We start from the raw sequence: 27815 nt of genomic DNA, 5'->3' as shown, positions 1-27815 counted from the left end.
AGTAAAATCAGGGTTAAGCTGATATATATCGGGCTAGTATTGACCTTTTATTAAATGTGGGAAATTATCAACACTACACTGGTTGTCTATGGAAAGCCCTTAACCTGAAAGCATTCCATTTTGACCTGATTCCACACAAATATGAATCAATGTTATTATTATTATTATTATTATTATTATTATTATTATTATTATTATTATTATTATTATTATTTTATTTATTTATTTTTCATGCTCTAAATATGTTTCAGAAGCTTTTCCACCCTGACAAAAATCAAATTCCAAAGGAAATTGATTGACTACTCATAATATTTTGGATTTTTTTGGCATGAAAATGGTCAGATTTGAAAGATACTTTAAATCTGCATGAATACAGCAATTGTCAACAAATCCTTGTGTTCACATCAACTTTACACTGAGATGAGCACATCCTTTTGACTACCATGGCATTATATAAAAAAAATGACAGTTATTGCAACCCAGTGGCGTGAGCAGAAATTATTCTTTGCTTCGGCAGCAGAATGAGAAATCCAACACTGTCAGGTCAGCTAGTTCTGACCTGTGTTAGCAGCAAAGTTTTTTTTGTACAAATGTAACAGCTCAATCTAAGGGTGCAAAAATAATATACAGCTATTTTGGTACGTGCATTTTATATTCTTCAAGACAGAATAGTAATTCCATGTCATTGTTGACCATTGAGACTTCCCCAGCACTTTTGCTTGAGAGCGTACTGTCTATTCAGTTCCCACTTCCTGAATAAATAAAAGGTACATGACAACAGGGTCTGGGGCAACTACAAATTAGATTTCAAATGACTGAATGACATTTTCTTACTCGGGGTAAATGATTTATAAATCAGAGACAAGCCTCTGAGCACTGTGAAATGAGCTTTCCTGCACTGTGGTAAAAATGACTCACCTGAACACCATGGGACTTTCCCTCTTATCCAAGGAGAATCCACCTAGCAAGGCTTAGCTGCATGATGAAAATGTTAAACCTAAAGAGTTTTTTAAACCTATGAGTTGTGACAGTTAAAGCACAAGCCAGAAAGTTTAAGCGCATGTGCTGCTTCCTCTCATAAGACAGAGCAAACGTTAATGGTGCTGTCTAATCAGAGCGTGGGCAGGGGTGAAGAGTTAGCTGCAGCAGGCCTTGAAGTCACATTCTCACACTGCCAAAGAGCTGTTGAAAATTACCCTGCAACTACATTTGATGTTGGGCTCAACTTAACATGGCAGGATAGGTCCAGTGTCAGCTTCTATCAGATGATATACTGTATGTTACCTTCAGTAGCACCAATAGTTGGTTAGATTTCTGACATCAGGCCATTATTTATGAGGGCCTCAATGGTTTTAATTGGCATTCTGAATTAAATCTTACTTCTCTTCACCAGGAATGTCACGACTTAGGGGAAAAGTTCCTGTATCGACACTTCCAATGTGAAAAATGACTTGGCATTCTTTGTTGAAGCTAGCAGGTACTGCCAGCCGCAAGCTAATTCATTAAGATCTATAGGTCAGTGTTGAAAAAAAGAGCAAACCTGCTGCAGTATGGTCAGCAGTTATTTGTGTGAGGTGCCTTACCATATCAATATTTTCTTTATTATCGTTTTCCTTGCTATTTTGTTGTGAATTAAGCATCAAAATATTTTTGTTAAGAACCCACAAACCCACGAAACTCACCATCTGCTATCATTTCCCAGTTAAATCTGCATTTAGACTTTGGGCAAAGCAGACATAGTGCTTTGCTAGACGTTGAAAATTGCTGTAGATTATGAATTTTCCCCCCGACTACATTCAAAGTTTCAATTTTAAAATTGTGCAAGGCAACTCCTGCAGGGTCTCATATTACAATCAAACATTTTATTAGGAAAACATGCCACAGATGTTTGTCACAAATGATTTGCTGTCTCAGAACTGTGTGTCTACTTGAATTGTGCAGTGAGGAAGCCCAGAGGACTTTACTCCACAACAATCATATGGATACAGTGTTGTCTTTGGATAACTTGAAAACCAATGTGGAGAGACTACACTTGAAAGAGACGTTTCTCCAAATGCATGCTTCAACCGTCAGTAAATACTGGAGAAACAAGATTTCTAGGGGATTACATACTGTATACAATACGCCCTTAAAATAGGGGAATACTGTATAACAAGAACTTTGTTAAATAATAGAGATGAATTCAATGAATTCTTTCTTGAAGCATGCGCCGTTACTACAAACTCTTCAGCTGAAAAATACCCCAGTGATAGCCAGAGAAGTGAGGTCTCTTCATGGGAAATCAAAGAACAGGTCTCCTCCTCCCAGAAACCTGCTGCACAATTACATAAAGTTGCACCAGGTTCACAGGTGCCCCTTTGGTTGCAACAGGCTCCAACTACCAGAGGGTTCATCCATCCCACGAGGGTTAATCTATGGAAAGTGTCTTCACCTTCAGTGCTGCCTCTGGCACTCTTCCTCATGTTACCTCTTATTTAGACAGCAGCAAGAAGGAGGCTGGAGGCCCCAGGTCAGCCTCCTCCAGGGGCACAGCCCAGCCTTTCTGGACACAACGCTTCTCCAAGATACAGTAATGAATAATCCTAAAGTCAGTTTTCACATGACGTTTTGTCGGATTGTCATTTGTGTCAAAATAGTGGTCTTATTGCTTCTGGCTTTAAAAGTGGATGCGCTCAAATATTTCCAAGAATAAATGACACCTTCAGTGGGAGAGAGTTCTGGCAAAGAGAGACGGGTAATCACTGAGACTTCTGAGCAGGTATGGTTAGCCTAGCTATTAGCCTTTATGCATGGTGCTTTGCAATGTTTGTCCTTTGTAGGCCTCTGTAGTGCAGTGGCTTTGCTGTGTGTTATTTACAAATGTGTTGTGGTTTCTGTCACCCTCTAGTGATCAGAAAATGTAGCTTATTGCAGCTTTAATACCAAGCATACATTGTATTAATTGTTTAACTGCAAGTATGAAATAGTGTAGGAGTTTTTTGCACATTTTGCAGGCTATCTAATGATCTAAGGTGAAAACTTCAATCCAATATTTTATTAAATGCAGAAAAAATGATTTGATAATAGCCATAAAAAAAATATTAATAAATAAAAAAAAAAATAAAGCAAATACACAAAATCTACAGATTTGTTTCTTATACTCTGAGAAGAAAGTTTGGGATATTCTTTCATGGAGTATTGGCAATTTTCTCTGACATGATAAAGATAAAGCACATTATGCAAATAGAAGTACTGTGGCACAGTCTTGAGTCTTGACAGTCGTTTTCTCTGCACACCTGCAGCTAAAACCCTTCATTGGTTTTCAAACTGTCTGAAGAACCAGGTTCCAGGTGGTTGAAAGTGAAATAAAGCAACACTTGGAAGTGCAGATTTGACAGGTTTAAAGACATGAAACCATTTGCAAAATGCTGCAAACTGCTAATCAAACAAGGTAATGAACAGTGGAAAATAAAAAGTGCTAGATGGGCAGATTGAGCAGCGTTTACGATGCAAGTGAAGTCAATAAAGTCATAAAAAGAACATGAATCTAATTTATTTAAAAGATTGAAGAAAATAACATTTAAGCAAATACATAGTGGTAGTCTTTTGTAAAACACTTCTTCTATGTTTGTTATGTGGATGGGTTAGTGTTCGTCAAAGACTCAAATCCTGAAAGCTTTCTTATTGTAATGTGCAATGTGTGTTAATGTCTGGAAAAAAGGCAGTGATAAATGATGAACTTCCACTCTTGAAATGAGTAAAAAGTAAGTAAAAGTAAAAAGGGCCAAAGTCCAAGTCAAGTAAAAAAGTTCTTCTTTGTGAGTTAAGCGTGTTGTCCCACTTCATACATAATCACTTTTCCAACCTGCTTTTTTTGCTAATGAATATCTAGCTGTCAGATACGTAAGTAACATGAATAAAATGGAAATGTACATCTCAGACTTTGTAGAAATTAGTCTATATCCTTGAGCGGCTCATGCACTTAGGGTATATAGATGAGCAATTTATGCTCTACCTGCAGCCTTGTGCCGCTGGATGGCCATAGTATGAATAATGCAGGCAGGTGCTCAGTGCTGGGGAAAAAGGGAAAATACCAAGGATATAGGTGGATGCACTGTCAAAGTAAATTCGCCTAATGTCTCCTTTAACCCTCAGAAGCCCTGCACAGCCATCATCAGTGCTCAATGAGGCCTAGCTGAAGGAGCAGCTGTCAGCGTCCTGAGAGGGATTTCCTATGTTTGAGATTTTGAGCCAAGGGGAGATGCACTCACTGACTTAGTGGATTTTATTAGCTTGCTCTTTCTTTCTTTCTTTCTTTCTTTCTCAAAGTGTAATTACAATAAGAGAAGAGCAAAAATGAGCTTGGCAGCTTGTCTACATTGCACAGACAATGCAATTCAAATTACTGATTTTCATAATGCCAATACCAGGTTTGTTGAATTACCGGTCTACTCTTTGGTAATTACTTCTTATCATGGCAGATTAAGGTTTTGAGCAGGAAGTCAAATGATCATGCAGACTACAATGACTTGTCTCTATAATTATAATATCATTATAGTATCATTATAGCCTCATAATGTGCATGTACATAATGAGTGATGTATTGTTTTGTTTTTGTATTGTCTATACAAAATAGTTAAAATAAAAATAGAAAAAAAACTTGACAGAATTCTTCTTTGCCAAGCATTTTAGTGGTTAATGGGTATTTAAATCTTTCCTCTTCTTGACATTTCTCTCATGACAAAAGGTACAGCAAGGAGCCCTCATTGCTAACATTTGCATAATCTCCCTGTCATCCCTGTGCTGCTGTCTGCTATCCTTGCCCTCCTCTCTGCTTAAACTGCCATCCGAAAAAGAAAAAAATTCTGATTAACTATGATTTGAAATTATCCATCCCACTAATCCTAGATGGCAATATTGGAAGGCAATGTATTTACTTTTGAAAAGCAAAACACCAAAAAACAAAAACAAAACACAGTTAAACAAGATTGCATTACAGATATTATATTTTATAATAATATTTGATAATAATTTATATTTATAGTTATTTTATTTTATATTTGATAGGAAATTAAGGCCTATGTGGAAAATCTGTTTCTTAACATTTCCTTGTCAAAGCTTGTATCCTACAAACTTTTTAAAATCCACTTCATTTAATTACATAAGGCAACAGAAAGGTGTGCAATGTCCATTGATGGCAGTGAAAAAAAATCACATGGTTCTTTTCACAAGAAGAAAAGTCTCAGCCTCTGTTGCTACAGAGAACCAGGCAGTCTTTAATAAGGACACTAGAGAACAGGGCAGCTTTTCAGATTCCCAGAGAAAAAAATAAAAAAAAGTAATTCCTCTACCAAGGGAGAAAATACAAGTGTATAATTTAAGATCCGATGTGTGTTTTGGTGACAATATGAAACCTATTTACTCCCTATAAATCATGCTTGTAGAAAAAGCATGTTAATTAAATTGTATATGCAACTCTGTGGGCCGCTGTGGTGTCCCTGTTTGACGTTATCAGTATATACATATTATAAATCCGTGTGCACGGCCTACTAATCTGCGGGCATGGTTTATGACTCCGTGCGCACTGATTACTAATTCGAGGGCACGGTTTACTAATCGGTGCGCATGGAGCCGTGCGTGGTTTACCAATCGGTACCCCTATGGATTTCCACATCTATTATTTTTATCTATTACCCCTGGGGAGCTCTGTAGAGAAAAGCCAAAGCAATGCCACATTTTTATGCTGAATGACGATTGTAAATTCTGAAAGACAGATCACGTTCAGGTCTGTCATTGCTGCTGGAGCGGCAGCTGTAACTGTCGCTCCCGGTGTGGCCAGATATCAGAGTGCACGCATAGCGGCGTTGTGTCTGGGATTTACCTCATGTGGAAAGAGCACTTTCTTTCTGCTGGTTGAGCACACAGTGCAGAACAAATACCCGGTTCCCTTAATTTGTCGCACCAAGTGTCAAACGGTTTCCTGTCTCCACCCGTTTATTCAATCCATACCTATCGCTGTTTTTTACTCCTCTCTCAGTGACGCGTGTATCTTCACCAGCTTTCATTAACTTTGTTTCCATATTTCAGCTGTGCTACACCACAGAATTGGTGCTACATTGTGATAGAAAGTAGCTTGCTGTTCATTGGAAAAAAAAAAAAACTTGCTCGTATTCCATTGGTAAATGTAAAATATTGCTTTGCTTCGCTGAATATGATTGGATAAAACGCATTAAAAACAAAAACCCACGTGGAGTGAGTTTTTTTTTTGTTTGTTTTTTGTCGAAAATAGTTTGTGAATCTAAAACGTCCATATGCCTGAAATCCAGCACCTGGCCGGAGGTCTTTAAGCCCTGGGTATAATTGGCCTCAGGTCTTTATCCATCAGGGACTTTTGATTGGACTCATGCAGTGAACAATGGGGAAAGCCCATATGGAAGGCCACACACTGTTCAGTGGAGTATAGAATGAAATGAAATCTAAAGGTCCAGGAACTCCATACTTAACCTTTTCAGATGTGGAATGACACATACACTGCACATGGTCATTAGAAATGGCATCGTAATGCTTTGAAGAAAACATTCACTGTGTGTGACACAATCTGTACAAGAGGACAACTGCAGATTAAGACTTAAAATAGAACTGAAATGCTGTATTCATAAATTTGAGCAGTGTATCATCATTCTATCCTTCAGACAAACAGCAGCAACCGTGCCTGAATGTGGCAACAAAAGTAGAATTTTCCCAACTTCTGCCTCCTACTGTGTCAGTGAAAACAAACTGACTATTGAAAAGTCTAGCAAAACGGATTCACAAACATCCTTTTGTCCACCTGCTCCTCTTATCTCCTGTTCCAGTGAAGATAAAATAGTGAATAAGCAAGAGCTTTCTCCTTCTGACGATCCAATTTGGAGTTTGGGAGAAAAAGATGCAATGCCAGTTTTTGGTTTGACTGGGCTATTCCAATTCCCTGTTTGGCTTCCTATCCATTTACAGTGGCAAAATATAACCCATTAGACATTTTGAAATGAAATTACATATGAAAAATTAAGTCACACAGTGCTTTTTAAATGTTTGTATTGTTATTATATTAATGGTCGAGCTTCTTGTTTATCGAAATCACCATGGCAACAAGAAGGCTGTTTGCAGTTTGTGGTTGATGCCAACAGGTTTTTTGTTTTTTTTAGGCCACAGTATGAATGCAGGGTTAGGGAAGTGTTGCTATAGCTAAAGCTGTCTACAGTAAATTAATCCACTCCCTGCCAACAAATAAAAAGCAAACACATCATTTATTGTATAATTTACCACTTCATGGGTGAGTTCACCTGTGACTGAAAGCGCTCCATATCATACAGAAGTTGGAAGTCAGCTGATGGTCGCCAATACTCCAAACATGCAGCCACCTTTATATTGATCCACCTGATCAGCAACAAGTAAGGTGTCAAGACCACTTAAAACTACTAAAAGTATCTTCAAAGGCTTTCACAAGCTTTTCTGTGAATCTAGAGAAAAGGACAATGTGTAACAGAAGTCAGGGTCTCGTCTTTAGTTGGAGTCAGAATTAAACACGGCAACACGCACAGCAAGAATTCAGTAATCATTTCCTCTTTGATTAGCAGATTGCACATCTAGCACATACGCTAAAAATGGAGAATATGTGAATTTCAATACACTTCCTGCAAACCAGACACCTACAAAAGAGTTATGCTTTGTTTTCACAGAAAATGGCATCAAGAAAGTATAAGGCAACATTCAAAGAGGAAGCCAGTGAAAGGTTTATCTGAAGATTATGTAGATTATGATTTAACTTGAAAATCATCTAATCTTATTTATGTTGAAGCTGAAAAGCTTAGATAACAGCGCCATTATCCTCGTATTTGTCACTGCAGAGGGACAGCTTTGTAAATAGGCTGTAAGAATCGAATTCAAGAATACAAACCTACCACGCAGTTCAGGAAACCATGCTGCGGATGGGTGTGGAAAGACTGAACAACTGAGACTGAGCCGCGATTCAACAACGTGGCACGAAGGATTCCTCTACACAGTGGGCTGTGACTGAAAGTGCAGGTAGATTCTAACATGAACACCTCTGACGTCCTCATCAGAAACACCATCTGGATTATCAGCACTAATGGGAGGAAACGCATCGTATTCATTTTAAGATGTCAAGCGTACGATTCTATTGCTCTTGGCTTTTCATAGCAATTCAGCATGTCGTTTGAGTCATGATTAGTAAAATTAGGAGCATAATTATGAGGAAGTGAGATAAAAAGATTTAACTTGATGGGTATGGCAATGCTCTCATCAACTGCATTCTTCAGAACTGTATAACATAATGACAAGGGTATAATATTGTTCTCAACTGTATTTTTAGGGTCTGTATGAGAGACAAAGCAGTCATCAAAGCAGAGGCACGCCGGTCCTCCCCTCTGTTGTCTGAATTGTTGTTCTTATTCTTTTCAGCCCAGAGTTCACTCTTGCTCTCACACAGACGCAAAAGGTTATTTGCAGCCTCCTCTGAGACTTTGACGGCCGCGGTGTCATGCTGTTTCCGCTCCACAGTACTGATATAGGCTGTTCAAGTCTAGCCGGTCTGACCAAATACTGAGTGAGCGTTCAGTTTACTTCTGTTTCCACTTGAAAGGCCAGTGAGCTAGGATCAAATGATATCAGATTCTCTTGCCAGCAGGATCTTGCGTAATCTCACATCTCACACACAGAGATATACACACACACACACACACACACACAGACACATACACAACAACAAAATCATGACAGCAATTACTACAGAAGTAAGTTCTAGTAGGAGTCTGCTGAATGCCAGACATAATATATATAATTTGTTTTATTCCCTTTTGCTGGGGCGGAAATGGACATAGAGTAGAGCTAAATGGCTATTTAAATGGGTACATTGACATTTTGATTTTATTTCTTTTTTTTTGTCACATTATGGGAGAAATTTTTACATTTGACCTATAGCTACCCTAAGACTATGTAGATGCTGCTGGCCAGTGCTGAAGTAAATGCAGAAACATTTCATTTCCTCATGCCCAGTGAGGAAAAGCAGCACCAAAATTAAAAAAAATATATCATAATATTCCTTTATGAGCTTGAAACTAGCCCTGCAATCTAAGTGACTGAAGGACGGAAATATAACTGAATCTCACCACAGAATCTCCCCAGCTGCAGTGTGTTGAAGTTTGCAGCTCAGAAGCATATGGAGGGTCAACACAGCAATCTGTTTATCCTTAATTCTAGCATTAGCCTTATGCTAGCCAAAATGCTCTTGTATGGATGTATCTGTGCCTGGCTGGCTGTGGAAATGAATTTCCTCCTCGAGAACAAATGAAACTCTCATCTAAAAGATAGCCGAATGAGGCTTCAAACCATCATGAGCTTTGTCTACAAATGAATTACACACCAACAGTCCACTGATTGCTACCAGACCTTCTGAATGCCCCCAGATATTATGTATGAAAGCATCCCTTGTTTGAATGTAGTAAACAAAAGAAGGGACTTCAATTAATGCAGATGAATGATTACATTACTTGAATAGAGCAGCTATCATTTCCAAGCTGTGGATCACGGTCGTTGCAATAAATTTGCTAATATTATAACTGATTTTTGCACAAACAGTAGCACTGAGCACAAAATATGTACAAACTTGTGTACTTTTGCTCAATAAAGCCAATCCTAGATTAATTAAAAATATATTTCAGTGTTTTAATTTAATCCACTCTACTACAACAGGTGTGGGGGATAAAAAAAATGCCTTTTCATCCTATCCTATTTATTTTGAACTAACCAAACACTCTGGAACTATTGAACATAACTCAGGATGTGAAAGTTTTTCTTCAGTATAACAGTAAAATCGCAAACCGTAAAAAAACGTAAAAGTTTCTGGTCAGGTAGAACAGCACAGTGAAAACAGGGCCAGTGAGACATTAGGTAGGTAAGAGTGAGGCTCACTACACTATGTGGCCTCTGGCTGGTTAATGAGATAGAACATTTGGCCAGTTCTGATCTGGCTGCTTTATTATGTGAGCAGACGGCTGCAGAACCCATTTAGCAGCCAAATACCTGTGGCTTTGATTTTGACAGAAATGCCAGCTAGTCTGTTGTAGCTCTCTTGCAGTCAATCAGAGACTGAATGGGAGAAAAGAAAATTGGAATCAAACAATACTTACAGCAAGCATATGGAAAATAGATCATTCCAGTGACGGTGCCAGTCAATATGTGTCTATACACGGTATTAAGCAAGTAATCAAGGTATTAAATATTGTTACAGCACCTAGGAATGCTTAATTTTTTTGCAGCAAGTTTCCTTGGCAAGTGGACTGCAGTCTCTAGTTTCAAAAGAGCTGCAGAGGGGATGACTTTACTCGACAGTGATTTTGTCTAAATTCTTGTTTACTGTTGTAAGGATGTGAATAGAGTGCAATGTCTGTCTCTAACCGGTGATTTTGCTTGTGTGGTTGACAGTTCTTGCCAGACAAGCTGTCTTTTACTGTCAGGTGGTTAAATTAAGTGACAGTGTGAAATCTGAGAAAGCTCTCAATAAACAATTTCTGGTCAGAGCTGGTAGTTCTTTCTTTTATCTTAAAGCTCCTGAGTTTCCTCAACAAATGCAGCACGATACAGCGCTTTAGCTTTTGAAAAACAAAAGTCCAAATGTCGTCAAAAAGACAGATGTTGTGCCAAGACACTTGAAACTTAAAGCCTGCTCCAGTGTACTTCTTTTTAAGTGTTAAGTGGATGAAGTGTATCTTTGTCTTGTTTGCTTCCCAAGGACATCTCTTTAGTCGTGGTGACATTCGGCTTCAGAAAATTTCCATCAAGCCAGGCAGGGATGGTATTCATATAATTCACATAAAAACTTGCCCTGGAGCCATATCATATCCATATTTGACCAAAATTATGGTATGATATATGATTTCATTAGTTTAAATAGAGCAGGGAAGAACAGGAGAGAACAGGAAAGATAGTATAGTCTCGGGGCACACCTATTATATCTTTAAAAAAAATATATAATAATTTAATGTTGATCCAATGACTAAGAAATTGTGTTCAATCACTGAGAAATTCCTTAATCCAAAAGGTAAATGTTGGGTGCAGCTGCAGTTCACAGACACATTTTATCAGTTGGTGTTGCACAGCATTAAAGGCAGATGTCTGCGTGGATCACACAGTCAGGACGCTGTGATGTTGAGTTGTTGAAAGACTGTGTGTGCAAGAATGTCAGCCTCGTGTCCTTTATACCCCACTGCCGACTTTCAGTCCAAAATGCAGGAAGTCTCTGGGAACACTAAGCAGAGCTGTGAGCTGTTTGCTGACAACCTTCTAGACTGATGTTAGACCAGTGGCCCTGAAGTTGTTCATCTCTTTTCGGTCACAGTGCTTTAGAATTGATGAACCTATAACCCCAGCCATGTTCAGAACATACAGTTCAGACATGCAGTTACAATATTGCACTCCATAACACACATCGAATCCAGCTCTAAATAATGACGTAATGAAAGCAAATCAACAGTTATTTGGATTATCTCTTTATAATAGCTACATTTCTGGTCCCCATTTGTGTATTGTATTCAGTCTTCTGCCTTGTACATGCATATAATACTACCCTACTACTACTACTGCTACTATGACTACTACAACTACTACCACTACTACTAATAAAAATAATAATCTTAGAGTTGTTCTTGTTGCTACATTTTAGTAAAAGCAATACTAAAGATTGTAGCTCTGTCTCATGAAGTGATGCTTCTGTTTTCTTCAGCAATTTGCGCATATGATGAATAATGAATAAGAGTAGGTAAACACAACCACACTTCATTAGAGAATAATACAATTATTACCAACTAGTATAGCATGCCATGCAGTATATTTCTAATCATTTGAGACATCATATAGAAACTGAGCTCTTACGAAAGCGAGAAGGACTTTTGTTTTTAGAGATAAATCTCTGAATTGGAAAAACGAGGAAGCTACTGCTATCAGAACAGTTCGTTTTTCAGTATTACACTCACTGTTTTTATGTTACTAAACATCTAAACTTTGGTAAAAGAAGATGCCAAACTCAAATTTTATGTCGTTCATGCAAAACTACATGGATGGAAGATATTATTATTATAGTTATTCTCTCCTTAAATTGCACATAGCTGCATAGCGTGAACCAGAGGTGTGGCTGCACAAGACTATTCTCTCCTGGTCGTGCTAATGAGTTGTCAAGAGGAGATGTGAAGAGTTGGAAAGAATAGAATATTTGGTGTATTTCCACCTCTGACACAAGTATACCTCTATATACCTTCATTTTCTTCCAACAAACACAGTGAGGACTGAATTTACAATTTAAACTGATTTCAACACTTGGACTGAGTTTCATCTCAATTCATCAGAGATCCATTTGAAATTCCTCCACATGTAACCTGCAAACCACCCACCCCTTTAAATTATTGTGTGTTGAGTTCCCTTCAAATGGAGTGTTCTCCAGCTCAGCTGGAGAGACTAGGGGGCTCTGTGGGAGTAATCTGCTGCTGGTGTCTCTCCAGGACGACTGATGATGGGCAGCAGCTTAGAGCTGGCAGGAAAAAGAGGGACGCAGTGGCACAGAAAGCACTGGACATGTCGGTAGTGATTACGTTCTGCTTCAGGAGGGGTCAGGGGTCAGACTGAGCGTGTGCGGGCAGCTCTCTGCGCCGAACTGACTGTATTCCCAACACTGTACAACGCCAACCCCCTCTGTTGCTCCAGGCTTGCTCTTCTGCCTCTCATTCACACTGTCTCCCTCTCAATCTTTGAAACCCAAATTCAATTCCCTCATCTCCTCGCCTATGTACTTGTGTAGCAGCTGAAAGTATTCCCTGGAGATAGGGGTTAAGAGCTTAATGCAAACTCAGATTTCAGGGGAAGAATGCAGATTTCAGCACTAATCATACCCGGCAGCCTCCATGTTTTAAAAAACTGAAATTACAGTAAATATTTCCATCTCTAAGCGACACTGTCAGTTATGAGGCAAAGTGGATGATCTTGCTCTGCACAATTTGTTATAATAATTTCACAGTTTCATGACATTATTTTCAAGGGAAGATGGAAACACTCTCCAGCATTAGTAGCTTGCACCCCTACCCCCCAAGAACACACACACACACACACACACACACACACACACACAGTCACTTGTAAACACGCATGTGTGTGCATGTGGACATGTAGGAATTTGTGCACAAGAGTGAAGTAAACAAGCAATTTCAAATATGGAGTGAGTGGAATGGTGGAGTGGAATTCCTATTTTCCATTTAGTCATTAATTCATCCACATTGAACAGTCATTCTGTAGTGACCTGCTTAACTTCCTAATATTTTCATTATTCATTTGCCTTATGATACAAATCAGTATCTACTTAGTTCAAGATTAAGCTGCCAACAACACATCAATCAAAGGCAGGTTAAGCTCGGGAAGGCAGAGATAATAGCCTTTAGCTCTTTGCCAACAAGCAAAAACAAGTAGAATTAATCATTTCTCACTTGTTCTCTATCCCAAAGGCATACAGCAATGGAAGAACAATCTAACCATAGTTTCAGAGAGATGAGAGAGAATCCCTATTCATCTTCAAGTGTTTGGTGTAGCAGGAAATTAGCAGGAAATTATTTCAGCCCTTATTATGCATACAGAGTAGCTGTAATAATATGGAACCAGCTGAGATAAACGTAAAGTCTGCATTGTACCAACACAAGCATCAGCCATAAGACCAAGAGGTCAGTTAAAATAGAATGGTGAGTATACCATTGAACACATTAAAGGATTTAGTTCATTTCAACACTTAAGGCTTCAAGTGGTATAAACACCTCTTAACCTGTAGTGTTGCCTCTATATCAGTAGTGTTCAGTGGAATAATTCCATACTTGAGCAACAGATGAGCAGATGCTGGTCACTGTGTCAACTAATACAGCAACGATAGCTCTCAATGGCTACTGGCTAGTTTCCAAAGAGTGTTCCAGCTTTACTCACGAAGCTCATTAAACAAACCATTGAAAAGCTGCTTCTTCCTGTTCATATACACATAATGTGTCAAGTGCCATTCAATCTACTATGTCGAGGGTTTGCATTCCAAGATACAGCATAGGATCCTTCAGCCTTTAACAATCCATGACGGTTTCTATGAAACGTCTCTCAAGGCAAATGAAATGCAACACTAAGCATAATGAATGGAATCATTGGATCTTGAGAAATTGGTTTTGCAAATGCGCTTTGTCTATGTTTACATAATGAGGCTGCATATTGGATGTTTTTAATAAATACATATTGGAGAGATGCTGCAGGGTTTTCATATGACAGTGATCACAGAGGCTCACTTTCAATGGCTCATATGGTGAAATTCAGACAATAAGAGCCATTTTCACATTAGTCTAAATACACTCCGGGATGCTTGTGGAAGTGTTTCAAGACTCACCGTCCTCTCGGGACTTCTGGATGAAAGCGTCGACGCCGCTTTCTCCGTAGTTTCCCTCCGAAGCAACAGTGGAGACGTAGTTCCAGCGCATGGCTTTGACAATGTCCACCATGGCCTGGGCCTGGTAGGTGTCCGGGGGCACCACCCGGGAGAAGAAGTCGTAGCGGGTGTTATCACTCAGCTCCGGGGCTGTGGAGGCGTAGCTCACCTGAGGGATCTATGAGAGAGAGAGGGAGAGAAGTGGAGATAAATTATATACAGTACATTGTGTAGATTAATTATATATACTGCTGCAAGAAGGCTTTGTATGAATCAGATTATGGTGTTTCATTGAGAAACACAGGATTGTAGTAAGACACCTTCCACCTGCTAAAATCTCTCAACTGCTCCCTGGTGGTACAGTCTTCCTCTACAGCGTTGCTTTAAATAGTCCGGTTCTGATAAATATTGCCTCGCAACCAGTCAAGACACACAGGTTCTGTTGGTGAATTCACACTCTTCTCTGACAAAAAGATGTTTTATTTTGGGTTCAAAAGTAAAAGACATGATAATTTGCCTCGAGATCTGCAATAACACATCTACTAACAAACACCCTGTGTTCCTGTCACAATTCACAAAGCCATTATCGCATACTGGGAGAGAAGCTAGAAAACTCTTTATAAATCTAATATAATCTCATTGTGTCATTAAGAATACTTTAAGAAAATGTTTTAACCAGTAAAATCTTGAAGGGCAACCAAAAACGATGGAAGATAATCTAGGAAAATTCAAATATATTCTTCTGCAAAAGGAACTGATGGAAACCGACAAAAAACAAAATGGAATAAAGGAAATAATTGTACAACTAGTAATGTAATAATCATCAATTCTTACATTCTAATGATATTCTAAAAATCTGAAGTATTTGGGAAGCGAAATATTCTTTTGATAAATCTGTACAAAAACGTAAGCATCACACTTGTGAGAGGTAAAAGCTCCTAATGGTGAGTACAATTCCCAGACATTTCTGTTTGTCTTCACATGCCACTGTTATAATAGGTTTAACTCCCTCTGCGCTTAGTTTCAGTACACAAGTCTTTTTGCGGCTGCCACCAGCAGGCAACTCTGACTTGATAAGTAATCTCAACTATTGCTTGCTCAAGTTATTTTAGATTTATGGCTGTCAGTAGTCTCTGTGATCTTTCTATGGCTTCTGTGCTGCACAGTTTGGAAGTTAACAGACCAGATTTTATGACATTCAATAATGTGTTTCATGGTATAACTTCAAATGTGGAGACACTTTTTTATGCTGATGCAATTTTTCGGTCCCAATTCCCCAGGGTTGATAAATTCATGCAGTAGATGTAGAGGGCAGAGCCGCAATTGCTTTAAAGCAGAATGCCGGCTGCACTTGGGTCAGTGGGTGAACATCTCCCTCTAATGTGCATGAAGCAACCAGTAGACTAACTACAGTAGACTGCCTTAGGCCACTCTTGCCTTTTAAATAGGTCTTGATGCAAATTAATAAGGACTATTATAAACAATCATATATATATTTTTTATGGTATGATGCAAAACAATAAAAACAATAAAGAAAGGAACATAACAGACACAATAATTTATTTAACCATCTAAATTTTGGTTTTTGGTGATATTCACATAGCGTTGTTGAAGATTGGAAGAGTCAACCCATAACTGAAGATATTGTCAGCGAAAATGGTCTAGAATTTGAGAATTTTGATGTCATTTAGACATAATGTATGCTTAATCTTGCCTGAGTAACCACTTAAGATTAACCAGTTAAGATCAGCTAAGCGGACAACTTTAGAATTGTTTGCTGGTATATGATTTATATAATAATTCCCTGCCATATAATTTATGATAGCCTCAGAAACGTACAGACTACCATGTATCACTACTTTTCAACATAGATTCAAGTTCAGAATCATGAGAACTGACTTTATATTGCAATGCTTGTTGTTTTGCCAGGAGCTTGACCACTGAGCTAGGTATGATGTGTTTTTATTGATAGGAAGGTTCATCTGCTAGGTACAAAAAGACCAAAGCAGAGAATAATATGTAGTGCTGGTTGGCCTGGCCACCTAAAGAGTCAAAGGACAGATGGGTTTTGAATTTTGTTGAATATACAATGTGTAAATCTGACAAGTCTAATAGGGGTTTCAGCTGTACTTTTGTTCCCAATAATAGATCACTTAGCCATGTGTTTTAGAACAAGCACAGATCCTGTACAGACCCAGGTGTGTGTTCAGTTCAATTCAATACATCGCACTGAAGCACTGCAACACAGTTATCGGTTAAATAATTCCACTAATGTTACTTAAATACCATAAGGTGGGCTATACATTACCTACCGTTAATGTTTGAAACGGTCACTGTTTACAAATCCCGTTAGTAACACAGGCGAGTTCAGCAGGTGGAATGTTAAGCTTCACTTTTGTTTTCACACCGGGAGACTCTGTGAATTGAGTTCAATGCTGGTCTGTAAATCTCCAAATTACAGACATGACGCATTAGAGATCAATTTAGATCCATTTCTTTACACTGAGCAACTTTAGATTTTGTGCTTCTGTATGGGAAACACTGCATCACACAGTCAAAAACGCCCTCTAAAGGCCATCTGATGAAGCGACATCTCACTAAGTGTTACGTGACTGACTGACTGACTGACCTGAATTTGCCACGTGATGCCCTTGGCTGTGCCATGGGAAAAATGGCATGATACACAACAATGGGACAACAATATATTCTGTTGCTTCCTTTTTATTAACATGTGTACAAGATGATTTCCATATACATCACTACAATCTTCACAATATTTGCCATAGCCAACAACCTCCCATGCTTAAAGGTGTTATGTGGACTATGCAAATGTTTTTTTATGTAACAGTGCAACAATCATCTGTTGTTAAAATGAGGGGGTGAAAATAGTTGCCTTTGACTAGGCCTTTTCAACTGGTGATTGACAAGTCAGTGAAATTCTCCTCATCTCTTTCCAAGTGCTGTCTGTCATTGTGCCTCAGTGTGTTGGGATTTTGACAAATGCTGTCATCCTTGAGCATCCCTATTGAGATGGAGGAATGTGTGGAGGCATGTTGAATAGGGTGCTGGAACCCACTTTTAAACCAGCAGAATGTTAGAACAACGTTAATAGATCACAGCCCAGAAGGCAAATGTGACTTTCTTAATCTATTCATTGTAAATCTAAAATTAAAAAATCTATCTATCTATCTATCTATGCTACACTGGAGTACAGTTCACCTGCCAAGAGTGCTGCTGTAGCTGCAAACACTCACTGCAGAGAGACTGCTGTGGAAGTGACATCCTCCCCTCCTCTCTCCCTTGCCTCACACAGCGGCTGCCTTTGATGTGGTCAGCTGCAGCACAGCATTGATCCTGCCACTACTGTGCTCACTGCTTGTCCCTGTAGCCAGCGTTGGAGCACAGACAAGCTGTACCCGCTACCTACAGCTCCTCGCACTGGCCTCATGCAGTCTCTCGCCAACTTTCCTTCTGCCACAAGGACACACTGGGTAAATCAGGCACAAAACGGGTGCTACTTAGTCCAGGCAGCAAGTGCAGAGCTTGTAATGAATGAATGTAAAGCACTGTCCATGTGTGTCAATTCATTTGCATTATGCTTGCATATGTTTGAGTTGTACCAATCTGGCTGTTTACAAATAACATACTGCTTTTTGCGATCAAAATACCAATTTACTCTTGTTCTTTCTGGATCAACTGTGCTTCACTGTGGCTGTTGATGTGGCAAACATGTCAGTCAGAAGTAGCCTTGTTAACTCAATTCCCTTTCAAAGAAGAGCATAGCAAAGGCAAATCTGTGCGCATGGTAATGGACCATGTGCATGGAGCATGTCAGCCTCCTGGACTGACGATTTTCAGCTCTCCCATGCCATTATACTGTGCAGTGTCCGCCCAGCATTTCTGATTCAGTGGTGTTGTTCTGAGCTGGAATAGCATGTGCAAATTGCACTGCCTCATTGGCCGGGAGGACTGAATGATATCAATCTTGGAGGCTGACATGCTTTATGCATGTTCCACTGGGATGCTCACGGAGACACGGACCTTGACAGTGTCTGTGGCACATGTCCAGTCTGCACCCCGGGGACTGGCAGCAGTCAGCGGGCTTGTCGATTTAACATCTGGCTGTAACAGCAGGCCAAGGTACACCTGACCCCTAAACTTTGCTCCACTTTTGTCTACTTTGATGGTAGGCAGAACTGTCTCCCTCTCTGTCTCCATCTCTCTCTCTCTCTCACACACTGTTGGAAGGAATACAAGTGTGAACTTGACTTATTTTCCCTCTCACACTGCTTTGACGTCACGAGGCGGGATCTGATTAAATGTAATTTAAGTGTTGCTCAAAGGTGTTTGGAAGGTGTTAATGATGTCTCTGTTTAGATTCTATTTTTATTCATTTGCACAGTGAAAAATAGCCATTTAGCCATTTGTACTTACAGTATATCAAAGAGTGGTGGATATGTCGTATTTGTTAATTTTACAAAAACCCCGTGACAAGGATGATGACAGTAATAATGATGATAATGATTTTTTTTTTTTTTTAAGTGTGCCATGTTCATATGTTTCTTGGAATACAAGATAAATGAGAAGTATCAAAATGGCACTGGTCTGCGCCGTCACACCCCATCTCTCCCCTGTGCCACCCACCGGGATTCTTCAAGCTCTCCTCCCAGGGGGTCTTGTCTAAACACAGATAAAATATCATAGAGAATCCCTGCTGACATCATGCATGACTGTACCTGCTAGGTCTGCTTCCATTATCACTGTGTACTATAATATTGTAGCTCTCCAAAACTAAAAAAAAACCAAAAAGCCTGACTCAAGTGTACTCTGTTAGAATTCAAAATATGCCTAAAAAATTCAGTTGTTGAAAACAGAAAGAAAAGGGAAAAAAAAATCTTGAGATGGTTATTACAGTAGTAAACAAAAAGGACTGGGCTTTAGATTTGAAAGTACTGTTGTAATACGTTGCAAGTTATTTTTCAGTGAAATCATAACATTATCCAAGTAAATGTTATGACCTATGACTTTAAATGCATCTCAGCATTTTTAAAATTTTGCAGCTGTCATGTATTGTGGGTCTACCATGAAATGTCTAGTCCCATGTCTGCCAAATAAGTGCCTGAGGTGCTTCAGTGAACCTGCCTTGTGTTGCATTTTTCACCTCAGGGATTTTCACTGCTGTAACAATCACAGAATTTCAGCATTCTGTCAAGAACCGGGACAGACAAAGCTTATCACGTTTGTGTTTGCGAGATTTCTCGCTCTCTGGACTACAGCGATAGTCCTGAACAGTGTGGTTCCTCTAATAGAACACTTCTTCGCTTTGACTCAAGAAATTAAATTCCCCAGCAAAGTCCCCCTCTGATCCCCTCCCACAGACTCAAACGAAAAGGGGTTGAGGGAAAAATAAAGACCTGCTGTGTTGTGAAATAAAGAATGTGCCATATGCAGCCAGGGAGAGAATATCTTGGCAGGGGTTGGATATGCATATATACAGTATGCTGTACAGTGTGACTGAATTCAGGATGTATCACTATTCACAGCCAAATTTAGGGCTTGTAATTCCTAGGATCTGAGTAGGTAGGTTGTTCTCATGCCTTCATTTTCGGGATGCTGTGTGCATAACATCTGCTCAGGCTGAGACTAAAGCAGCTGAGCTTCCTGTCCTCTGGTGCAGAGTCTTTTTGACCCAATCACTTTATACAGAGCAAACCGATATTTCCCAGAGATTTAGTAATGATGTGACTTGAAAAGTGAGGGGAAGGTAATGGCATTATGTTTTCCCCCAAGTTTATAGAAATGCTTTAATCTGCACCCCCTCAGTCACCCCAGCCCTATCCATTTAATTGCTAATGGGCTTGGGAAATATGCTTAATTGCTGCGATGTGAGTCTCAAGCAGATTTTTGATGCAGATTTAATGTTCAAATCGCTTGCTTTAAATAACTGTGCCTTTTTAAAAATTCAATGAGTTCATTTGGCACGGCATCAATGCAGGAGTAATGATGCTCATTAGAACTGTACAGAAATATTATACATCTGTACTGTTTGCCGGGGAAGAAAAACCAAAAGCATTTGGCTGGCACAGGAACTGTTTCAGTAAATACTTCACTCAGATATGTCAGCAGTGTATTTTCAGTTCACTGTCAGATAACTTTGTTGATGACAAAAGTCAAAGTTGTTGATGACCAACATCTAACTCGTGTTATATTGGTGCTTTAAATAAACCACCTGCTGGTACCCAAGTGCTGACAGTTGTGCAGAACCGCTGTTATTAAGCACATCAGGTGTCAAGGGTAGACATTTCACCCTTATATAAAATGCGATAAAACAACAGCTGAGAAATAATATCCAAGCGATGCTGTGGTTGTGCTACAGTATGTGACGTCTCCAGCACCCTGGGATTCTCGTTAAACCCACCCAGCCTCCTACAACAACGATTCCTCTGATCCCTCAGGCTGCCATTCTCCGTGAAGGAGGCTTTACTAGTCAACACAATAATGCTGGTAGCTTCTAATTTTGCAGCAGGGTTTTACACCTGTTTGTCAAGTTCAGTTATTGGCAAATGCGGTTCCTCTGTCTGCTCTCATCGGAGCCCCAAAGAGCCAAACGGCACGCAGCAGTCAGCAGAGTCCCCGGACTAAGGCTCACCACAACCTTCAGGCACACAGAGCAGTCCTCACCATTCAATTAAGAAACAACTGAGAATAGTTCCTGGGTGAGATCCAAGGTTTCCTACAGCCTACAATTTTGCTGATTTACTGCAAGTGAGGTTTGCCAAAGGGAGGACTGTTTTTTTTTTTTCACGCTGGCCTTGAAGTATCAACAATTGTTTTAAAAGTACAGCCTTCAAAAAGTCATGTGAGGGTAAATATCTTTTCAGAGGACTGATATGACCTGCATGCTTTACATCTTATCATCACTTGCCTGGGTTCAGACCTTTGAATCCATCCACTCCACCGAATTGACTGCTTCTGGTCTGGCATCGTGACATGAAACAGTGGTTTACCAACCAAGGAGGAGTAATAACAACAATGGCGACCGCTATAGACAAGATAGACGCTGCTATCGAGGCTGTTCTAAATCTATTAAAAGTCGTCGTACTTTGTTTATACTTCGCTCTGTGTTGTCAAAGATGCTCTATACTTTCTGAACCGTCTCTGGTGTTGTCATGGCTATGCATCAGCGTCGACTTAAAATTACGTTAGGTTCAGGCGGATACGTTGGTCCCTAGTGATTGGTTGGGGAAAATCGAATCCCCCTCCCCAACGGAAATCGGTTAGAGTGGAGGCAATGTCAGACTGAAGATGGAAATGAAGTGTAATGAGTTGACAATTCTGTCTGATATCAGGCAATATCATCACCGCATCCGATCCAACTTGTGAACTGCTGTTGTTTTACTATGGTACAAACGATACATCATTATACCTCAGGAAAGGTGCAGAGACACTGTGTAGCCTCCGGTCAGTGAGTCCCTGCAGTGTAGATTTCCATTCTTACATCGTTATAAGTCAAACAAAGCACATCATGGCATACTGATTGCCGCCTGCATAATAAAACCATTGTGTTGTGTTTTTTTTATCGTATTTTCAGTAACTCACCCTTATGCGACAGTTCCAGTGTTCTTGCCACTAAGACACCTCGCTTCTGACAAGTAAAATGGGTTTCTCTCTCTACAACCTGGCTTGACCCTGTGAGTAACTGCAGTGCCAATCTGCTGAGTCATAAAGCACGCTGAGATCTTTCCGCCCATTGTTACCATGATCAATATGGTGAGGCTAAAGTTTGAACAATGCAAACTCCACACAGAAGCCGGGGATCAAACTTCATTCCCTGAGACAACAGCGCTAACCACTGAGCCATTGTGCCGCCCTACTCAGTACTGATTTACTATTCTCCTCCCCACACTGTCAGCAACTATATTATTAATTATCTTTAATAATTTCTCTAAGGAAGTTGGACAGGATCTGAAGCTGGGTTTTCATAGGACAGTTTTGCCCTTGACCTGTCCCATGTCTTTCATGGAATATGGCCTCTTACCCTCAGGAGGGTTCAGGATGCAGGAACTCCTTTACCCTGCTCCTGATGAATTGTGCTATACCAACAATATATGAACCTCTAACACCACCCCAACCCCTTTTTGTGAATATGTGCTCTTCAAAATGTGAATTGCCATTTGAAATGACCACTGATATTGCTACTGTGTATCATTAAAGCATGAATGCAATTTACTGACTGAAATCCAATTCATATGGTCAGCTTGATCAATAATATGGTGTTTTTAGTGCACAGTATGAAATGCTGGTCCTATGACAGGTGACGGATCACTATCTTGCTACACTGGCTCTCAGGCTACCTGCAAGGCCGGCGGTAGCTATGGGCAGGGGTGGACCGACTTCAGTGATGCTTACGGACCTCGGCGCTGACCGCATCACTGTCGTGCCAATAATGACGGTAAAGCTCACCCTCGAGTGTAATATTGCGATTATACAACGGTTACAAACAAAATAAAAGATATAATCAAAATGTATTCATATTGTGGGGCAATTCGCTCTCAAAATAAAAAACTATTTGCTAGTGTTATCTCCGTTTCCCTGGAAATATATGGGGTCTGACTAATAACTGGAAAACAATCAGTCACGTCAGTAGACTCCAATGTAATCAAACCTAGTTTACTACTCTAGCAAGTAGGCCGACCCTTAGTAACGACCTAGCAATAGAGACAATTTCTAGTCCCTGTTGAGTCAGCCAGCCAACTTAAGCTAATGCTTTCTAGAGATCGTGGGATTTCCCAAACTGAATAAATACCACACATATAAACACAAACCTGCCTTGCTAGCTCAATCTTGTTGTAACTAAGATATCTGCTGAAAAAAATATTTTTTCCATGGTCAGATTTAGCTACTACATCCGCGAACTTCACATGTATTTTTAAGCTAGTAGCGCCGTGTCACCGACTCACTGGCACAGCTGGAGGATGCCAGATCGTCTAGTAACATCAAGGCTGAACAGTTATATTTTAGTTATATTTAAATACATTGTATAATAATATATGGCGGAGTAATATTTTTAGTGATGAGCACGGCTAGGTGTGCTGTCATGCTGATTTGATCACGTTTTAAATGTCTAGTTGACCAATCAGATTGCTTGGTTGGAACTACCTGTTGTATAATACTTTATTGATCCCCATGGGGAAATTAATCTTCTGCATTTAACCCATCCAAACACCCCATACACAAACACACAGCCATAAGCTGGAGAGGCCTGAGGGCACAATGGCAGGAGCTTGCATCTGATCTTGACTCTGACAACTCTCCAGTTGCCAGCTGTCATTTTGCCAGATTTTTGTGCCATCTGGCCAGGGATTCAAACCGGCAACCTTCGGACTACTGGTCTGCTTCTCTAACCTCTGGGCTACCTACCGCCCAAGTTGCCCACCTATTATTTCTACCAGCCCACCCTAATATAGCAGGCTAAAACTGGCCCTGGCTACCTGTATGGATCACTATCTTGCTACGCTGTAGCAGTATCGATTACACATCAAAGTTGCATGCTACTGTGCAGATTTGCACTAGTTTCTATTTTGATGCTGCTGACCCACTGATGCCTGCTTGGGTGGATGAGCAGTGTCATTGTGTTTTTTCTGTTCTCTGGTTTTGGTCAGAAGCCCCATCAGTCAAGAACATGTTTTGATTATATCTTCTTATTTTCCTATTGATTCTTACCTTGTAATGTGTTCTAGATTGATTCAGGCCGAGTTGTGATGTGTTCACAGTTTTTACTGGCGCAAATTGAACACTGGTACAGACAGTATATCTGACACCTTTTTTCTACATATACATCCATTTTTCTCATTAATTAAAAGCCGCCAGCAGCCCTACTTCCTTATGGATCTTCTAGTGTGCAAACCTTATTATTATAGACTACTTCAGTGATTGATTATTATTGATTAATTAATAGATACTTTAAAAAAAATAATCTAAAATGGTTAATTAAATTCACATTTACACTATATTATGCAATAATAAAAATGTAAATAAAACAATTAATAAAATATCCATTAAATGTGCCACTTAATAATTCCATTTCATAATTCTGTCTTTAAGCAATAAATTACTGAATTTTTAAAAAGCAATTTGTATTTTTTTTCTATTAACTAATATGTTTTCCTATTGATCTTCCATCTCGCAATTTAATTGTCTACTGCTTTGTTATTTAAACTTTCTGCTTGGGCCAAACCTTATTATTAGATGACTCTTTTTAATTAGATACAATGCAGCCAGTGTGCCAAGCTAAAAATAATACAAATAACCCACAGAAAAGTAACAGGAGCTCTCATTGGTCGGCTGACACACCCTGTCTGCGGTTAGTTACAAGCTATAGCATGTTGCTAACGCTAGCTAGCAGCACAATCGTCCTCTCTAGCACAACGTAATTTTTCAGCTCAAATAAGGGATTCCAGGTCCTTCCCTCTTTTAGTCTAATGTGAAAATGAATAGGGGTGTTAAATGATTGCCTTTAGCTATATCCAACGCTAATATTAACTATTGTTGCTCTATTATGCATTTCTTTATTTGTTGAGATGGATTCTGGTCGGAAGCTACAATGAAAAGAAAAAAAAAATGGCTAGCCATACAATTCCTAGCATTCCAGCAAAAAAAGTCTTCGCTCAGCACTACTTATGGGATGTAGAGTCCTTGAAATGTTCATGCAGTGCACCAAGGCATCTGAAAGTGAAGCTACCTGCTTTTGAATAACAGAGATAAGCATTAGACATTTATAAAATAAACATTCTACCGTACAAGCCATTCCTGTGTGAGCTAACCTTCTCAACCACTTAGCCCTGCCAAGTTCAGGATGTGGTTTTGTTGTGACTGTATGGTGAAGGGAAGTCAGTGAAAAGTTATGTACCTGCAATGTCTCACCTACTTTTACCTGACTGTATATTACGAAATGTGGTTCATAGGGGACATCAATCCTTGAAATAAAAAGAAAAAAGTGGCAGTTCTAGCAGCGACTGTGTGCGTATACTTTTTGTAAAAATAAACTTCAGATTCTGTAAGAATAAACAGAAAGAAAATAAAACATACAATTCAAATAGCCATAATGTATTTACTGCACTTCATTTTTTCCCCCCAGAATCAAACATAGGAGGGATCCTCAAATGAATCATCAAATACGGTATCAAACAGTACAACTTTGCTGCATTTCTACTGCAGCAAACAAAGAGAAATATATCTCCACTTCATAGTAAAGCCCATCCAACCAACCAGTCCAAAAAGCCATTCAATTTACCCAGCAAATCCTAGTGACAGCATTATTATGCTTTTCATAAACATACCAAGAAACGATAAAAATAATGTGTTATGTCTCAAAAAGTTCCTGTTTCCTCCTCCTTGCTCAGTCTCTGGTACCTTTGCTGTTTAGAGTCAAAAGTGTGACAGTGATGTTCACAGGATATGGGTAACAACAGATGTTGCTGCATATGTTGCCTAAGTGTCTTATTAATCAAGACTTTGATGACTCCTATGTCTCATGGAACTACAATATTTATGGATTCAGGTAAGACTTTTTAGAAACCATGACATCAGATCAATAGAAAAGTTAATGCAAAGAAAACTGAGGCATAAATGAAAAGAAAGATTGGTTGAATTTTACATTGTGTGGGTTTTTAATCCCATTTTCTCATCTTCCAGCCTGTTGATATCTGTGCAGCATTGCAAGGTCACACTGACTTATTCATTTATTCACTTATTTGTTTTTATTCATAAACGTATTCCAGACTATTAGAAAAATCAGACGCAATTCTATTGTAGGCAGTAGGCATAGTTTACCACTTATGCGGGCCCAAACAGTGTGCACTGATACTTTAGGGGCAAGTAAAGCAAAATTAATTAACAATTTAATGACTACAGTAAACACCAGTTGCAACCCATGACCCAAAACAGTTATTGATGTTTTACAAATCATTTAATAACTATTTAATAAGTATTGTAAACATCAGCTGCAACTTTATAACAGCCTCTGAACACTTATTGTGTTAAAAAAATATTTGTTAAATCATTAATCAATACTTACTTAATCAGAAAGCTATTTTTATCATCTGTTATCAGTTATGATACAGTAAACTGTTAAAAGATAACAATTTGATAGTGAACAATCAAATAATAATTAACTAATGTTGATGTTGATGATACATTTACTACTATTAGTTAAGGATGGTTATAAAGTGTTACTGGAACTTTGAAGGATGATGCATCAGGTTACTGATTGGCCCATGGGGCGCCTGCATCATTGGTGAGGAACAACATGTTGACTTGTTTGTTTGGGGTTTGGGAAACTGAATTGATCAACCATGCTGATGCTGTGTAAGCAGCATTAACCTCTGGTGAAGCCGGCTTATGCATTACATGTGATGCATGACTATGTAATATTTGTAGCTAAAACTTCAAGTAGTTTTGTGTAAGCACAGTTATGTCTTGATAATAGCAACTTTATTACTTTTTAAGTTTAGACCTCCACTTTATGTCCCACCTCTTGCACACTTACCAGCACCGGTTTCACCAGTCGGCTTGTGTTGTGGGACTTCAACACCCCAGGGTGCTTCCTTTACAGTGTTTCTGATTTACAAGTTTAGCACTGGTGAGAGCCCAGGGTATGATGTACAAACTAACCAACACTGTTTTTTTGTTTTTTTTGTCCATTTATGCAGTTGTACACACACACACACAACACGGTGCAAAACAGTAGCCAGCAGCCATTTCTGCTTTGTTAGAGTTTGCATAAATCTTTGTATCTCTTGGAAAAAGAACAGACAGGCAATACTAGATAAGAATTTATTTCCTATTCTAGCTGGGTGGGCTGTTCCATTTCATTTTCAACCCTTTGTCACAAATAGGTAGCTCATTTTTCATACTTTGCCTTAGCAAAAAAAAACAAAAAAACCCTGAATTAAATATTTGATGGGCCCTGGCACTTATTGTTCATCCCTATTCCGAAAGCCACTCAATGCTGTTCCTACATTGGGTTGTTATTCTATTTGTTAAGCAATGGCAATCATTAATTTCTGCACTGGCAACTGTGATTAATTATCTCATTACAAATTGAATTATTACTTGCGTTAAACATGCAAATGATCCCAAATAAAGGTTGAGAATGTTTTGAGATTTGAACTAAATGACATTTGTGATTAATGAATCACTGCAGAGACAATAACACACTTGTTTACCACAAAAAGTGAAAGGGAGCCGTAAAAAGTGCAATTAATGCTCAGACTTGAATGATCCTGCCTCTGGTTACACTGGATAAGACTTCCTTATTCAATTATCATTGCAAGCCTCGTATAAA

General features: G+C 39.2%; 1 protein-coding gene across 2 annotated transcripts in view; it reads right to left on the bottom strand.

Moving 5' to 3' along the window:
• LOC139647304 (metabotropic glutamate receptor 4-like) overlaps positions 1-27815 on the bottom strand; it is a 140020-nt gene that overhangs the window by 54025 nt on the left and 58180 nt on the right. For both annotated transcript variants that reach the window (XM_071523185.1, XM_071523186.1), the window contains exon 2: positions 14432-14648. In XM_071523185.1, the coding sequence (XP_071379286.1) occupies positions 14432-14648 (217 nt within the window). The remainder of the gene's footprint in view (positions 1-14431; positions 14649-27815) is intronic.

This window comes from Centroberyx affinis, unplaced genomic scaffold (genome assembly GCF_046629955.1).
Source record: "Centroberyx affinis isolate AG114_WGS23_722 - 3 ecotype Tasmania unplaced genomic scaffold, CSIRO-AGI_Caff_v1 ptg001072l_1, whole genome shotgun sequence".
NCBI classification, from domain to species: domain Eukaryota; kingdom Metazoa; phylum Chordata; class Actinopteri; order Beryciformes; family Berycidae; genus Centroberyx; species Centroberyx affinis.
This window is presented reverse-complemented; position numbering and strand designations above follow the sequence as displayed.